At 38.3% G+C, this 18823-nt stretch overlaps 1 protein-coding gene across 1 annotated transcript in view; it reads right to left on the bottom strand.

The window, feature by feature from the left end:
* Window positions 1–219: 219 nt before the first annotated feature.
* The window catches only part of SPAG1 (sperm associated antigen 1), a 34283-nt gene continuing 15679 nt past the window's right edge, over window positions 220–18823 (bottom strand). Inside the window, exons 11-19 of the mRNA XM_035124672.2 lie at window positions 17471–17890; window positions 17020–17119; window positions 13890–14042; window positions 9317–9492; window positions 8822–8963; window positions 8076–8202; window positions 7396–7560; window positions 3917–4285; window positions 220–3775 (exon numbers count right to left, since the gene is read on the bottom strand). Of these exons, the coding sequence (XP_034980563.2) occupies window positions 3644–3775; window positions 3917–4285; window positions 7396–7560; window positions 8076–8202; window positions 8822–8963; window positions 9317–9492; window positions 13890–14042; window positions 17020–17119; window positions 17471–17890 (1784 nt within the window). The 3' untranslated portion in view covers window positions 220–3643. The remainder of the gene's footprint in view (window positions 3776–3916; window positions 4286–7395; window positions 7561–8075; window positions 8203–8821; window positions 8964–9316; window positions 9493–13889; window positions 14043–17019; window positions 17120–17470; window positions 17891–18823) is intronic.

An 18823-nucleotide genomic window follows, 5' to 3' on the forward strand; every position in this document is an offset into this window, starting at 1 on the left:
AGGCATGGACATCTGTCTGGATTCCTGAAAAGGAGCACTTCTGTTACTGGGTAAGGATATACTGCAATAGGTCTCACTTGTTGATAACTACTATAATTGCTGTAGGTATTCATATATATGGCTATGCTAAATATATAAGTAGCAATTCATGCACACCAATAGCAATTTTTATTCTTCATATAGCAATTTTGTAACAACTTTCAATGTGTTAGCCATCACATGAATCACATCACATTTTGCTGTCCAACATTGAGCAAGTTGCAGGATGTTTAGATGACTGTGTTGCTGCAAGTCAGGATAACTTGTTGAGCAAAGGAAATATGCTCCTTTGTCTAATGATTGCGTTAGAAGAAAATACAGTGGTACCTCGACACAAAGATGATCTGTTCCGTGGCCGTCTTCGTAAGTCGAGGTTTTCGGATGTCGAAGCGCCACTACGAATTTTGCGCTCTGCGCATGCGAACACGCGCGCCGAAAGGACTTCCGGGGGTTGTCGACTTCGAAAGTCGAAACCTTTGGAAGTCGAAGCGTTCGGATGTTGAGGTATGACTGTACTGAAATGAAATGTTACTCTTTGACTTTCTAAGAAAAAGTTCTTTATATGGTGAAATAGATATTTGTTTAGGCTGTACAGTCATACCTCGTTACGCCCGCTGCGGGTTATGTCTTTTCAGGTTGCGCTCCGCGCCGAGCCCGGAGCTACCGGTACCAGAGCCTGTTCTGGGTTCAGTGTGCACATGCGCAGAAACGCTAAATTGCACTTTGCGCATGCGCAGAAGCACTGAATCACAACCCATGTGTGTGCAGACATGGGTTGCGAACGTGCCTCCCGCACTGCACATGAAATATTAATCTCTATACTTTTAAGAGCCACAACTTACATATTTTTTTGAAATATTGTGATACATAAAGGCTTTTAAATAAATACCAAATCAAGTGAGTGTGTTAATTAAAAAGCACATCTTAACTTTTAGACTGCAATAATGAGGTTAATTCAGTTTAAGATGAAAATGAACCAGAGATCAAAGGATGAGTAAGCTAAAACTACTTAAGTTCTAAATTAAGAACACTAGTAGCATTTTAATGTAAACCTATTAGCATTCCAGGAAGAAAACCATACCATTTACGTACCATGCACCTATCTGCAAATCGGTGTCCATGGAAAAGCCCTGAACAAAACTCTAGCTTAGGGTTGACAAGGTGGTCAAGTGACAACTACCAAAACACTGAAGATGGAAAATGATTTTGAAGTACTTTTAAAAAGTTGAATATGAATATGATCATGGTAAACTGTCTTCTCTGTCCTCAGTATTGTCAACCTTTGACTGAACGAAATAATGACTTATAGGGCTATCAATGGCTAATAGCTGTCAATACCCTGAGAATTTTGTAATCAGACCTATCAAGGCTATTAAGTAGGTAAAATGCAAGCTGTGTGTGCATGTGTCTTGTGTAGGATAGGACTTTCTGATAGATTTGTCCAAGAGATGAGACATTATGGACAATGCAGCTTTTTGTTTCAGTTAAAAAGATTAATGTTTAATACTAACCTACCCCACACACAACGATATAGACAATATATAATATGAATAAATGAAACCTAATAGGGACAATAACTAATTTCATGGTACTAGGATAATGTTCAACACTATAAGTTACAAATCATTCAGGTACAGATATCTTTCAGATATCTTTCAAAATTAAATCTGCTTATGCTGTTGTCTGGTATAAGCAAAGCACTTAATTTTGGTTTGAACTAATGGTGGACAGTATTTTATTAACTAACATCTGCTGAAACCATGGTTCAGGTTGCTAAGCTAAGCCTAGACCCCAGAAAGCATATACAAGGAAAACAAGAAAATACTGCTTATAATAAATGGCAGTGAAAGCTGCCTTAAGTAGATTTTACTTGGAGCAGATGAACTGCTTACCCTGAATTTTTTGTTTATATGGGCTTTTAGGACACAGCCTTGCATCACCTCACAAATAGGTTTCTAATGTGAATCTGCCTATAGAAGCTGTTATGCAAGAGAGCTGTCTTTAGAGAGTTTATGCCTCTTCCTACTTAAGAATGCAACATCTATTCTTTGTTATTACTTGAATTGACTTCTAAAAATGAGCTAGAAACTGATATGTGACAGAGAGAACAGAACTGAGGTAGCCAGTTATCAGAGGATACCAAATTATTATAGAGGACATTCCTACATTTGGACTGGGCAATTAACAAGAGTTAAATTGGGAGCATAAAAGTCCCCATTTCATATTTACCAACAATATCTAAATTACCGCAGTCTTCTAGAAGGTGTCTTTCCAGTGTAGAAAGCATCCTAAAACTGTTGCCTTGCTATGCTAGGGCAAGGAAAAGGCAAAAACACAAATATGCCAAATATATTTATTTTTTAAATATTTTCTTGTAAGGGTTCAAGGAAACAATTTTCAACCAGGTAAAGTCTTAAGGTAACAGAAATGTCATACATAGGTTATTTAATAATGGGGAAAGTTACTAAGATCACCTTCAAAATAGTGCAAGTACCTGAGCAGTCCCTCCCATAATAAAATTTTCATATGCACACTAACAATAAATTACGAGTATCTGGTTTAAAAATATAACAGTTCTATTGCTTTAAAACATTTAACAACATAGTCTATCCTGCTCCAGTTTTGCTGTTCACCAGTAGTCCACAAGCCATATAAAATGATTTTTTTGCATACCTAGAAGACACAAAGTAGAAGACGCCCAAACTGTCCCTTCTTGGAACCTGCTTACCAAAGTGCAGATGTAACTTACACATTCAGTACCATAAAGCATTTTACTGCATATATTTAAGTTAGCATTGAATTTTAAGAAGTGTGCCAGTGTTTTCCTTTGAAGCCACACAGAATTGGAGCTAGATGCAAGTGTTTGTCCAAGTGCATTGGCGACTGATGGAAAGTTAGGTAGGTTTCAGCTGCACTGCAGTTAGATGTGACTAGCAGGAAGAAAATGAAGGCTATAGGCACAAATGCACTAGGATTATTTTTCGGCATAAGCCCCACTGAAAGATAATGATGCATAATTTCCATTCAGTCAATGGGACTTTTGTACAAGATGTTCATCAATTCTGCTGCATTTAAAAAAGACATTTCTGAAATAGTAGCATCTTCAGAAGACTCTCCTGTATTACAAGAAAGGGAATACAACATAGGTGGCTATATTCAGCCCCATTAATACAACTTGATGTCGTTGAATGCATTCTAATTATTTGATAAATATACTGTTATATATGGGACCCACATTTTAGAAACTGTTGATTTGTCCCAGAGAACCATGTCCTCACTGGCTCATGTGTTCTCTCCCCTCTGAAGAGAATGTGCAAGCCTGAGTCCTGTGCTCCCAATCTCATTGTATAATTGCAGGAACAAAATGGTGAGTGAACAGGCCCATTACTTATAAAGCCATGCGTGTGTACTCTGTAGGATAAAATATATACAAGACGGAAGAGCAGATTTTTCCATGTGCAAGTACTGTAAAAAAAAAAGTACAGCGTATTGAACAGTCCAGATAAAAGATTGACTTTACCTCATGCAAGTCTGCATAGTTTATATGCCCGTCCTACAAGCATTAAGGGAATGCATGCTAGAGGCAGTTCCAAAATGAAGTTCTTTAAAGTTCAAAGTCTCTCTTAAGGCTCTTCAGATCATCTAAAGAAAATTGTTGGTTTTGCTCTTTGGAAAGAGAATCAAACAGTTGTTGAACCTGTTCTACTTCATTCTTACTAAGTAGTGTTAGCACCATCTGAAAAGGGAAAAAATGTGTGGTTAGCATTTATAAATGGTATCTGCAAATGGTATTTGTCTAAATGCCTAGTAAATGCTAGCATTTCATGAACATGTACATTTTCAGAAAGAATTGACAGCAAATGCCATAATTCCTCACCTTAAACCTTTCTGCTCTACTCAGGTGGACAAGATGCTGGTACACCAGTCCAGGGTCTTGGCAAAATACATACGACTGCAGGGCTTGGATAAAGAGCAGAAAAATGTCTCCTTCTAGTTTGTTGCTTAAAAGGGCTGGTAGATCTTTTGGCTCAATCACTGTTAAGAGCTCTGCACAAGCAGCGATGTCCTTATTGGCATTCACAACATTTATAATCTGACCAAATTCATAGGCATTAGATGGCTTTGAAATAATGAGTTTTTCTGAACTATTCCTTGGCACTGCATCAGGCTCTCCTTTAGCGCTGTCATGATTTGATGTAGCCTTCTCTGAAGCACAGGTCTCTGTAGCTTCCTTTTCCTCATTCACCTTCACAAAGAAATAACCACATGCCCAGTTAGTTTTGATATATGTATGCAACATGTAATATTTCCGTAATAATTGTGATAAGCAGGAGCACAGTCAGAGAAATTATTGCCACCTTGGGAGGTCTCTTGGGAGAAAGATTTTCATAAGTTAATTCTGTCCTAGACACCATCAAAATGATATATTCAATGTCTGACCCTGTTCACATTGCAGTTGCCAGATTATAACATAGGTGATCTTGATTGTGGTGGCTCCATCCCTCTCAGTGGGGTGCTGACTGCATGGTAAAGAAGCATGTAAAAATCATGCCTGGCTCCACCCATTTGCTCATGTTCATCCTCTGCATGCCCATGCCGTGCAGGTCTCATATGTTTAACTGACTTCCACATAGCTGGCTGCACATGTGATGGGGTTTCTGCGATCAGAGCAGCGTATACTAAAAGCGGTAAACAAACTGGTGCACTTACCTTGTTTCTCCGAAAATAAGACGTAGCCACAAAATAAGACGTAGCAGGATTTTTAAGCATTCAGGGAATAAAAGCCATACCCCGAAAATAAGACATAGTGATAGGCGCAGCAGCAATGTCAGCCGCGGCAGGAGGAGGAGGGGGAAAAATAAGACACCCCCTGAAAATAAGCCATAGTGGGGGTTTTTTGAGGAAAAATAAATATAAGACGGTGTCTTATTTTTGGAGAAACATGGTACAAAATCAGAGAGGTTGGGTGAAGGAGGGATGATTAACAGTTTCAATGTTAACTCCAGCAACAAAAAACTTTTGTTCAGAACCGAGAGACTGGGCTGAGTCTAGGATAGGAGTTAGCAACCTTTGGAGGCCTGTGGGCACATCTGCAAACCAGGGAAACTGCCATGGGTATCACACCCACACGGTAACACATTCTACTAGCTACAACAGAAGGCTACTTTCAAACCTACCGTATTGGCCTCACCTCCCCCCAAAAGTGCATCCATGAAAAGTTAAAAGTGCAGCTTATATTTGCAACCTTATTGTATGCATCCAGGAGAGAGACAAAGCAGCGCCCGCCCCACGTGCAGTCCCCCATCCTCTTCCCCCCAAGGCTGCGAAGGGAGAGAGCAAGAAAAGGGAAAGGCCGCCGGCAACGTAGCACGGCTCCGCCACCACCCAGTATGCAGCCAGAAGTAGCTTATATTCGGGGGGGGTTCTCCTCCCCCCTCCAATTTTAAAGGTGTGGCTTATATTTGGGCCAATACAGTAATTTCAGTGAAGGAGAAGAGAACCTGCAGATGTCAGGGAAGCCCTTGGTGATCATGTGTGCAATGCAATGTCGGTGGCCCTTGATTCAGGGAATTTCCCTCTAGCTTCCATCCTGCCCACTTGCTGATTTGGGCTTTTGCTGTCCCCCAATCACTCGACAATAATCCTGAATCAACAGCAAGTGCATAACAACGTAGACAGTTAAAATAAAGTGCAAGTAAACACTAATGTGCTCATTCTACATGCCTATTGTATAGTTATTTAATTTTATAATGTATATAAAACAGGGAACAATCATCATCATAATAAAGCTTCACAAAAAATGAAAATGGGGAATGAAATTAAACCAGAGATTAATGAAATTGAAATTAGGATCAGAAATTATATAGAGACAAATATGACAGAACTGGCAGGACTGAAAGATGAAACTATGGCAAAACTAGAAGGAACAACTGATGAAATGGAAGTACCCACTATACAAGTGTTTGGAGAAATGAAGGTAAGATTTTGGGAAACAAAAATGACATAAATGAAGAGAGATCTTGATAATCTGACATCAATGGAATTGAGAGAGAAAGAGTTCTACCTATGACTTGGAGTGATTCTAGGGATAAAGCTATTAAATCTCTGGCATTATTTTTGGAAAGAAAAACACAAAAGGAAGAGTCAGTACTAGATAAGGCTGAAAAAAACATAGCAAATACAACAGGAAGTGGAAATTGAATACAGTGGGACCTTGATTTACGAATTTAATCCGTTCCGAATGCACACTCGTAGGTCGAAAACTTCGTAAGTTGAGTTTCCCATAGGAAAAGCGGTTTCCCATAGGAATGCATTGGAAACGGAAAAATTTGTAAGTCGAAACCACATCTAGCCGCGAACGGGTTTTCCGTTCGGATGTCGAGAAAATTGTAAGCGCGCGGCCACTTTTTCCACTCGTAAGTCGAAAACGTCGGATGTCGAGGAGCTCGTAAGTTGAGGTCCCACTGTATACAGAACTGGGTGTGGGCCAATGGATACATAATAAAAGGATTCTGGAATATCTCAATATATGATCACAGCAGATAGACTTATATGCACGAAGGAAATTGGAGGCAAAGTTTAAAACATTTAATTAGAGGGGGAAAACATTCTTGTCATTTATCATTATTAACTGGGAACCCCTTTTTGAGTGAAAAGGAAAATGAACACATGATATTTGGGTTTAAAGTTGAAAAAATACTGGTGTGTGTGTGTTAGTTAATATACCACCCTTCATCATAAGATCTCAGGGTGGTTCAATTTTCACATTTATAGTTTTTTTAAAGAAAATTTGCCAAGCACATGATGCAAACAAGTTTTGAGTTACCTGTAATATAGAAAGGAAAGCAATGGGACTAAGAGGGCATTTCAAATTTAAATATAGCATCAGTATTTAAATCATTAAAAATACTTTGGCTGTAATAAGCAACATTCTAAACTACCTTACTTTAATACTGTACTGTAATGGGATTCTCTATATGACTGCTGTATAATAAGCAATAAGTAAGCCAAAACTATTAACTTTAATATGGTATTTACTATGTGATAATCAGTTGGTGGCTAGCCACATATGTTTATAACATCAAACTGAACAGGATCCTGTTAATAAAATACAAGTCCAGAAGACCCTAAGCATGATCTGCAAAGGTATAGACTAGCTGGTCCTAGCCTTCCACTATTTTCTCAGGAAAGAGTCTCCACAACTAGCAGGGCTACAACTGCCTTGCAACAACTTACTTAGCTTGCCAGTTACCACAAAGTGCTTGAGAACTCAGCAGTTCAATTCAGACATTTCATAAGGAGGTCTGAATCTTAGACACTTATAGGCCCAGTACATGATTTTTTTAAACTCAGTACCTCTTGGATTTCAATTTTTTTCCTTTGCTTTTGTTGCCCGTTGACTGTATGCTCATTTTTCAGTTTTAGCAACTGTGTTGTTTCCTGCAGCTCCTTCTTTGCTTCATCAATATTTGAATCTATTAGAAGAACTTTCTTCAAATCATCAATACTGGCTTTGTAGTTCTGAAATGTTTAAAAAGTCAATTATTGGCCTCATAAACTGAATAGCTGGAAATATCACAAAATTTACAATACAGTGGTACCTCAGGTTAAGTACCCAATCCGTTCCAGGGTGCTGTTTCCACCCCAAAAAGTACTTAACCCGAGCAGTGCTTTGGCACACGCACGAAGCGCACAAAACGCATGTGTGCGCAGCAGAACCTGGAAGTAAACATTTCTGGGTCTGCAGGGTACGCAACCTGAAAGTACGCAACCCGCAGCATACTCAACCCGAGGTATGACTACTCAGAAATATGAAACATAGCAAAACCTTGGTAGTAAGAACTGGCTTTATGACTAGGTCAAGTGATGCTGTGACTACCACACAGTGTCCCTACAAATCAGCAGTCAGCATTTTTCCATTTCTATTTCTTCAGATAACAGGAATTCCCCCTCCTCCAAACTTTTGATAGTTATAGCATAAATGATAACATTTAAATTAACATTGAGGAAGTTAAGTGCTGAAACTCTTTTCTTACCTGTAATCCTTTGTATGCTAGAGCTCTTCTGTATAAAGCTTTTATGTTAGAGTCATCAATCTGAAGAACATGATCACAATCCTTTTTGGCTTCTTCATATTGAAACAGCTTCAAGTAACAAAGGGCCCTATAGAGTAAAAAGAAAAAGCACTGTAAGAACATAGGGCAGCACCCATAGAACCCTGAGGCCAATTCTCAAAGTCCCATTATTTGTATATGAAGTAATGTGTATAGTTGTAGCAATAAGAATGGCTAAATGGCCAACTTAGTTTGATTCTGATATACAGTTGTACCTTGGTTTTCAAACAGAATGCATTCCAGAAGTCTGTTCAACTTCCAAAATATTCGGAAACCAAGGTGTGGCTTCCGATTGGCTGTAGGAGTGTCCTGCAGCCAATCGGAAGCCGCGTCAGACGTTCGGCTTCCAAGGCAAAGTTCGCAAACCGGAACATCTACTTCCGGGTTGGCGGCATTCGAGTTCCAAGTTGTTTGTGAACTAAGCTATTCGAAAACTGAAGTACAACTGTACTAGTTGGAAAGGCAATATGAGAATTGTGTGCCCGGATGTTTATGGTCCGTATAAACGTCTTACTATAAAGGCATACTTTCATATAACAGAACTGCAATGAAACTAGCTTTCAATTACAAAAGTTGGATAAAATCAATTTCCCACTAAAATGAATGACAATGCCTGCTGATTTGAATAAGCTGGGTTGCATCTGATAGTCTTTTAAACCTCTCCTTACCTGTTAGTGTAGATAGTCTGTTCCTGGGAATTTAATTTGATGCATTCATTGTACTTTATCAATGCTTCTTCATAGTTACCCTTTTTCACAAATTCATTTCCTTTATTCTTAAGTGACTTGAACATTTCTTCTGGTTTTTCTTCTATTTTCCCAAACAGATAAAGAGATTGTCAGTCATCGGCAAACTTGAGTAGGGAGAACAATCATGCACTAGTTTTGCGGCATTCAGAAAGCAAGGCTGGAATTCATAGAGTATGGATCTATTTCTTAAGAGCAAGTTCATACCATCACACTTTTCACTGGATAATCCAGGCTTTGGGGGAACAATAAATTGTAGAAGCAGCAAAAATTAAGAACTTCCTCCCCCAGCCCATGCAAGGACACTGCAGTGAGAGTATGGGAGCTATATATGCAGCTCTTTTGTTAGTAGCAGGAATTTCTCAAGTATTAAGCTTTCTCCAATAAATTATTTATCAGCAATGCTGTTACACATACTAGGAAGATGTGACTGTTGATCTCCATGCCTGGCTGCATTTTTCTTCTGCTTTGGCTCTGCAGTTACACTTCCTCCATCCCACCAATGTAACTGAGCAGAAACCGGAACAACAGGAATTGGGGACAGCTTCTCCCTCCAATTTGGGCCATCTTCATCTATTAAAGTTCTTGTTATCCTAGATTGCAATAAAATGCAGTAAACTAACTAGGTAATTAAAAAACTGCAAGAATTTAAATCGTATGCATTCAAGCTTTTAAAAATATTTTTAAAAATCACATTATTATCCATACCCATGTTATCTTTAGAATGCTTGTAACAATAACATTATCCATTGAACATGTCAACTTAGGTCCAGCTAAGTATAAGCATGAAAGCCACACTGAACTGTTTATCTCTTTCAGACCCTGTGAGGACCACTTGCATAGTACACACAAATCAGCCCCAAGATAATCAGATTCTGTTAATTTTGTATTGCTAGGGGCATTCCACTCATATACTTTGAGGTATTCAATACAGTCATACCTCAAGTTACATTTGCTTTGGGTTACGTACTTTCGGGTTGCATACTCCGCAAACCCGGAAGTATTTTTCACTGCTTTTTGCCGCGTGCATGGTCTGCGCATGCGCAGAAGCGCCATTCAGATGACGTACTTTTCAGGTTACAAACTGCACCCCGGAACGGATCAGGTACATAACCTGAGGTACCACTGTAATTACTTCATAGGAATCAAATTCCAACCAAAAGAGTTTTTTTTTCAAACCTCATGTTTTATAATACCATGTCAACTTAATTTAATTCTATTTAACATAGTGCAGAAACAAATACTTTGCAAGCTGAAAATGAATTACCAGAAGGAGAAGGAAGCAGCTGAAATAAGGAGATGGGTTGCCAGGAAGAGAGCAATAAGCAGTGAAGCAAAAGCATAAGTAAGACCTAGAGAGGGGCTGGGGAGTCCATGTGTTCAGAATTACGCAGGAGAAGCCATCATAAGAAGCAAGAAAGTAGAAGGTATTTGGAGCAATTCTTAAAACATCTAAATGCAAATATAAGATGAAAAGAATGGAAATCCTAAGTTTATGACCTCCAATTTCTACTTCATCTATTTCACATGACAGAAAACACCTGAATATACATAGCACCAATTAAAGATATTAAGTGATGTTTTATGTCAGTCATATTCAGAGCAGGACAACTGAAATCAATGGGCAAGTTACGGTATGTTAAGCCCAAAGTTTTCAGTGGGTCTATTAACACTGGGTGCTTCCCACCATTTCTCAAAGCAAATATGGAATAAAACATTTTCTGTTTAACCAAAGCAAGACGCAAATCTCTCAAGTACTTTTCAAAGAGTGATGAACATGCCATGAACACTGTTTATTTACTATTTAAATATCACAGGATTTAGTTTCAAATGGTTTACATCTGCAGCCAGACCACCACAATACAAAAGGCTATCCAAGCTAGTCTAAAATACATTGTATGTCCCACAATGTTTTGAGAAGTAGAAAGAAATCAATAAAGGGAAACAAAATGCTTAGCTGGATTGAACATTAAAAAATGTAATTCAGTGTGATGAATACTGTACAAGAGAAGATGGAAATACTGCACATATGACTTAGTGCTGGAATGTTAAACTCTTACAAAGCTACAACTGTAAACTCATTAAAATTCTAGTGTTACGAACCTAACCTGTTTGGAGAAATGATGGAAAAATACGGTAATACCGTACTTTGTGAAATCACAACAGCCAAATTTAATAAAACTTAAAACATGAACTAAAATAGCAATTATACAGCATTAAGGAGAATGGTAGCACTTAAGAGACATGTATAATCATCTCAGGTGACAAAAATAAAAGGGATTTATTTATTATATATAAGCAGTTTTATAACTTGAATTTTTTTAATGATTATCCCCTTTTTAATAACATCCAAAGTGGGCTAGGAAAGAAGAAAAAAAACTTTACAGTAGCAGATCTTGGTAGATAGCTCCCTAATGGGCATGTCAGTTCAGTTTCCAAGTAGTGTGTCCCAAAAGTGGTGTGGGGTTATTATTATGGTTCCTCAAAACTAATATTAGACTTTCAGTGGTGACAGACATATAGGTATATTATGTACATTAATAATTGGCCTTCAGTGCATGAAACACTTAACTGGGTGGCCAACAACAAACCACTTTTCTTAAAGGCTCCCTATTAATGTACAGTACAGATCTTAAGATTAAAACTGGCAGTACATTGGAGATCAACTTATGGGGAAACTAAAAGTGCACTAAATTTATTGTGCCAATACAGTTATCACAGCAATAAAGCAAACTTATTAGTACATTAATCAAGACGTTTAGGCCAAATGGTTTCATTTTGAAAGCTACATTCATAGCAAACCTCTGCAATGATATTCTGCTCCAATACACACAGCCTTACTTCATACAAATATCCCCAGCAACATGGGAGTTACATCCACAGAAAAGGATGTTGCACAAGATTATATGCATGTTTTATTTAAAAACATGTACATATATACCACTTAGATTTTTTAAAGAAACTAATGGTATACAGTCTAAAAAGGAACAATATTTCATTAAACAAAAACACAACCTAAAACCCATAAGAAATAGAAAAACACGTAAAAGCAAATAAAGCAGAAATCTGGACAATTTCAAACTTGTAAAACTTTATGAGTCAGGGAAAGCCTGGGCAAAAACGTAAGTCTTCAGCAGACATTGAAAGCATCTGTCCAAGAGGGACACTATTCAGTTCTCTATGAAGGTCACCTACCAGGACAACCAAAGTACTGGTAGTCTCTGTCCCAAATCCAAACAAAAAACCAGACTGAAAAGGATCTAGATACCTCCTATCATCTAGAAATATAAAGAATTTGGGTGTCATTTATGCTGGTTTACGGCTGTAATAAATATTTGTTGTTGCTGGGTGCCATCACTAGATGCTTAAGCACCTTGTCCAAAAATGGTGTGCAGGACACAGACTACTAATTGCCCAGACTGGTGGCTTCCAATAAAACATTGCCAGTCACCTTCTCACCATAACTTCATTTCCTGTCGTCTCTCAAAGAAGCATTTGCTGATTCACCCAACCAATCGTTCTACCTCTTGCTGCAAGATCCTTGGTGATATAAGGCTATTATGTGTACAATCAATCCTTGCCTGTTGTAGGCTTCAAACCTCCAGTGATGCACAAGCTGAAGTGTATCCATAATAACAGGGTGAGCAAGAGTTCTAAATGCATGTAATGATTGTGCAATTACTCTGGCATCCAAGACAGAGTGGATGTGAGCGACTTTATGCAGGAAATGCCTTGTAAACAAGTGTAGACAACAGATCAGTTGGTAGAGCATGAGACTCTTAATCTCAGGGTTGTGGGTTTCAACCCCACATTAGGCAAAAAGATTCCTGTATTGAAGGGAGGGTTGGATTAGATGTCCCTCGTGGTCCCTTCCAACTTTACAATTATATGATTATAATACTCTATGAAATCAGTTACAAAAGGGTAAATGCCCTCTCACCACCTGAAAAAGTTACACTTGCCAAAATCACATGGACCAAATTATGATGGCACAGTAACTTTTAATAGCCACCATCACTACTACCACTGAGTACCACCAATGAGTCTGAAAATGGGCTCTAGTCCATGTTGGGTTGGATTCACTCTGAATATTTCACCACTGTGTGTCTAGCTGATGTATCTGCTATTTCACTGTTTCAATCATCCCAGAAACTGTGGAGCTGTGAAGTACAGATTTAGAAGCAATCATGTCAACTGTCCTAGTCATTTCCCCATTCTCGAGGTAGGCTAGGGCTCCAACAGGACTGCTAGACATGGCAATAGGAAACTCCCAAAGGAGCACCAGGAATCCATTTGGATGCATCCATTCCCAGACAAAGTGGTTCCCCACCCCAGCAGAGATTAGTGGTCCCAGTGAACCTTAACACTTTGAGGCAGCAATCAGTTCATGATAAAGGGACCACATCAAGTTCCCTAGAACCCATCATTCTGTCAAGTACAAAACACCAGATCAACATTATAACCTGCCAGAAGCATGAAGCTCAATAATGACTGATACTGACCCATGGTGGTCATGCAGCCATGAAATCGTGAAATTCTCCAGACAAATGTATAATTAATTCCCTCAGGGTCACCAACCTGGGAGACTCCAAACCACTTTACATCAAAACCACTACTGCTAAATAAGGCAGAGAAACTGATGGTGGCGAGGATATTTACTAAATCACCTTCCACAAATATATCTCAAGGTAACATACAGAACAGAATAAAAGCAACTAAAAACAGCACAAAAAAGTAGATTAATTTTATAAGGAGGGTATACAGTAAATGAGGCAGTATACAGCCCCCATTTTTAATTATATCAACCCATCATATGGCTATATATAACCAGAATTATATTATCACTAAACAGGCACCTGGCCACAAAAGATTTTGGACCCCACACAACAGATCAGTATATGAAGTCCTTTTAGATGAGCTGACACTGAAGCTTGTAGTCGTTCCACATTGGTATGCTACAATTTTATGTTCATGTTTTAAATGGTTTTACCTGTTAACACTGTCATTTGCTACCTGGATTCCACTGTCTATTTGTAGTACTGTTTTATAATCAACATATGCCTGCCGATATCGTTCCATAGACTCATAGGCCATTGCTCGACGCAGAAGAGGTTTCAGAGAATATGGATGAAGTTCTAGTGCACTAAGGACAAATGGCCAGAAGTTATTACAAATATTTGAAAGAAAAACACAGAAAAAAACATGCAGAATTTCGATATGCTTATAAACATGTATATTTCAGATATGGGCCTATCCTAAAATAAATTGAAGGAAAAGGAAATAATGGACCAAGCAGTCTATTGCTATTTTATTATATTATTTTTTATATTGGGACAATATAAAGGAAAGTCTATTAATCATATAGATAAGAGACAGATTTAAACTGAGTGATACTTATTTGCAGAGAAGCAACTCAGGGGATTAATGGTTATCGCGCTTAAAGTAGTATCTAGGTCAGCAGTAGGGAATTTATGGCCCTCCAGATGCTACTGGACTACAGCTCCTATCATCCCTGACCATTGGCCATGTTGGCTGAGGCTAGTGGGAGTTGGAGGTCAACAACTTCTGGAGGGCCACAGATTCCCCATCCCTGGAAACCCAGCCAGATGGGCAGGGTATAAATAATAAATTATATTAATTATTATTATTTATTACTATTTGTTGTTTTTGTTATCATATATATCTATATAGCTTGCAGATTGTTATAGTCGCAGAACATTCAGAATGTACAGGTACAAAATACAGTGGTACCTCTAGTTGCGTTCCACTCTTGTGACGGACTTTCAGCTTATGAACGCTGCAAACCTGGAAGTGTTTACTTCCGGGTTCGCTACACGCGCATAAGCAGAAGCGATCTGCACGCTTCACGGATGTGCAGAAGAGCTCGATCGTGCCGCGCACATGCACGGAAGAGGCACTCTAGTTGCGGACTTTTCAGGGTGCGAACGGCACCCTGAAATGGATTAAGTCTGCAACTAGAGAGGTACCACTGTACACCCAGAGCCTAATAGCTTGACGATTGATTTATTATTGTCTCCTAGCAATATACACAACTGCCAATTACTTGGTCCAAATATCTTTACAAGTAATGTTACCTGAATTTGTCACCCCTACGTGAAGGTACACAATACTGCTATGTACAGAATTTACCAACAAATGGTTCACCCATTTTATTATGAACTCTGTAGCTTTAATAAAGATATCATGAAAGAGTAGCATCCAACATTTGGGGATTTTTATAATGGAGGGAGAAGCACTTGTTCTGAGAATTCTAAGCATTTATGTAATAATATGAACAATGCTAGGTAGGGCTTCAATTCAAATCAACATTTTGAATAAAGAAAAGCTGAATTCTGTGGCCTATATAAATTATGCAAATTAAGACTGTTTAGAAATATTTCCTCTGTTTGCATACAATCATAGGGAGGGACAAGAGTTATGCAAACACCAAACCAAGGTCCTTAGCTCTGGAAATCCTGCTGTGGCCACTCTCTGCCTTCTAAGACTTAAAGCACTGCACACAACTTTCAAGCCTATCTTCATAGTTTCAGTGGTGAGGAACTTCAGCAGGTGGGTGAGTGGCTCAGCTGAAATTTCTCAAAGAATTTTCTGGTGAATTCCTTTTTTGAGCCCCTCCTGAAGCATCAGATAATTCCATTCCTCCCCTGGATAACATTTAGAAATTAGTCTCACCAATCTCACCATTCAGTAATTTGGGGTACAGTTTTAATATTTAAAACTGGCCCCTACTCCTACCACTCATCCTTCTTCAGCATTAAGTAACAAAAAATTCTCAGAAAAGAATTTTATGATTAGGTACACTATCTGTCCATTATTTTCAAGGCAGAGTTCTGAGCAATGAGTAATGACAGAGTTAAGCATGGTCTCCAGTGTTATCACTACCCATTACTAAAAGTTCTTTGTAAATTCTAAAACTGTCAAATTTCTAAACCAACAAAAGTTGGTGCAATTAAAGATGCTAACCTATTTGTACTTAATTTTATATAACAATGATTAGTTGTCTCAGACAACTCTGACACCTGAAAGCTTGTGTGAGTTGCCTAACAATTATGAATTATATGTCACCTGTGAGATTCAAGAGCTATTAAATTAAACTGTGATCCAAAAATGATTAAATCAGAGATTTAACTATATGAAAACAGAAATCAAATCAGAAATCCTAACACAAGGTAGCCAACATGGCACCCTCCAGAGTCCAGGCGTTAATGGATTACAACTCCAATCAACCCTTATCATGACCATGCTGCCTGGGGCTTACAGACAATGCAGTCTAATAACACCTGGAGGGTATCACACTGGCTATCCCTGTACAAAATACATTGACCGTCTAATGTCTACAGTTAACAAGGCAAGGCCTGGACAGCTATAGCTCTGCTGCTATGTCTAACTCATTAGATACTGATTAAATACATTTACTGTATAAGAGAATACATTTCAGAAAAGTCAGCAGCAAGTTAGGAATATATGAAGCTGCCTTGTATTGAGTAAGATCATTAGTCAATCTAGGTCAGTATTGTATACACAGACTTCCCTACTCCTATCTGGAGGTGCCAAGGACCGCACCTGGGACTTTCAGCATGCAAAGCAGATGCTCTACCACTGAGCTACACCCTTCCCCTCATGTTCTAGATGAGAGAAGGGATTCAAGACATTTGCCTTCAGAATTATACTCTATACTGCATCATACTTGAGACCAAGAATGTGTTTTCTGGGAACCACTGCAACACAATTGCAGTCATGTTGCAATTATGATGCAACTACTTTAAAATGTTCTGGATAATATCAAACATAATTCTAGGCTAAAGTATCAAATGGAAAATGCATTAATAGCTATAGGAACTTACATACAATTCTGTAATTAACTTGCTTTAATTTTACATTCAAACAACCTTACATGTTTATATTTGGGAGAAACATTAACTATCTTTCTCATCTTCCTCCCTCTTAGCAAGGAAGTGATTTCCAACACATTCTGACGAAACACCTACTATCATATTCATAGGGGTTATACATTTCAAACTGTTTAAACTCTTTAAAGGAAGGTTAAATGCTCTTTTAATCATGGGGGAATTCTTTATCTGCATAAGATTGTTATTTACCTGTTACAGTCTTGAATGCAGTCAACACAGTTTCCTTCTTTTAGGTAACATGCTGCTCTGTTTGAATACAAAATACTTAGATCCTCTGGACTTTGGATTCCTTAAATTACAAAAAATTACGGTGGATTATGATCACTGAAATCAAGTTTTATTAGTATAAAATACTTCATTAGATTGCAAGTTGCATTGCAGTAGTGCAATTGTGCTGATGAAGCAAAGCTTCAAGGATCTTTTATAGTGGATCACCTATAACTACATCCTACTGCTTTAATATGCAGCCATAACTCAGTTACAATGAAATTCTACATGATAAATCTGATTCTCATGGCAACTGTATATGAATATTTTCACAACTGCATATTACAGAGAAATTCAGCTTTCTCCTAGAAAAATATTGAAGAAAGGATACATTTTAAAATCACCATAAGAATTGCATAAAGATATAACTCACCAGAACTAATTACATTTTCAATTGCTTCTGAGTATCTGAGGACAGCCTCTCCAAATTGTCCGTTTTTAAATAATTTGTTTCCTTCAGCTTTCAGTGTTGCTGCAGTGGAAGGGAGCAAAGTAGAACTGTTTTCCCCAGCTGCTGAAGATTCTGCATTTTTCTGTATTACTTCCTTGTTTTCAGTATTATTTTTGTCACTGCCCAGAAAGCCATTTACTTCATTTTCAGAATCCCGTAAAACCTTGGATGTCTTTTTTTCAGGTGTGCCTTTTTTAACACTATTCTCCAAAGGGTCCCTGAGCTTCTGTGCTTCCTTGTTTTCCCATTTACAGCCATCTCCTTTGCTAGGAGACTTCTTTTGTGCATTCCCCATTTCTGTCTTCTCAGTTGTGATCTCTCCTCCCACTAGCACAGCAGTTTCTACAAGGAAGTTAATCGGCTAGGTTAGACTCTGCATCATCAGAAGGAACCATTGTAAAAGCAAAGGAGGGGTGGATTAAAAGCATGTATATCACACATATTAGCTTACTGAGATGAATTCAATGAAAGACAACATTTTCTGCAGTCTTTTTAGACTGCACAGCTAAGTGTAAACGGTTTGCCATTGTGGGAATTTAACACTGTCAAATCAGTATTTTTTTAAGAACTGGCACTGCTCCCTTCTGAATGATATACAATCACCTTGAAATTAACCTTTTAAATACTAGCTGCCCAACTTAAAAATTTGGCCTGACAAGCAAATTAGACAGCAAATCACAACTGCATTTTAAGTCACAGTTGCAACCTACCTTTTTGAGATTATATCAAACATATAAAAAGATTAAGCCATGTTCTATATTGTGAAGTTTCACATCCACTAAAAGGTCAGGATAAATTCTTCTACCCTTTATTTCAAAAGGCTTTCTAGTCATATCCAAATGGTCTGGAATAGATAGCAGGGGCCAAAATGGTACAGGATAAACTAATTAACAGTCTTTATACTAGTAGAGCTGTATTCACTTGCTACTCTCTGAAAAAAGGAATAGATTGCTTAAAGCAAACAATTTGGAGATCAGTTTTAGAAACTTGATGAATATTCAATATATAAAATGTATAGCAGATAAGCAGATTTACCATATGCTTCATCTCAGTTAAAAAGGTAAAGGGACCCCTGACCATTAGGTCCAGTCGTGACCGACTCTGGGGTTGCGCGCTCATCTCGCATTATTGGCCGAGGGAGCCGGCGTATAGCTTCCAGGTCATGTGGCCAGCATGACAAAGCCGCTTCTGGCAAACCAGAGCAGCACATGGAAACGCCGTTTACCTTCCCGCTGTAGCGGTTCCTATTTATCTACTTGCATTTTGACGTGCTTT

This window comes from Zootoca vivipara, chromosome 8 (assembly GCF_963506605.1).
Source record: "Zootoca vivipara chromosome 8, rZooViv1.1, whole genome shotgun sequence".
NCBI lineage: Eukaryota > Metazoa > Chordata > Lepidosauria > Squamata > Lacertidae > Zootoca > Zootoca vivipara.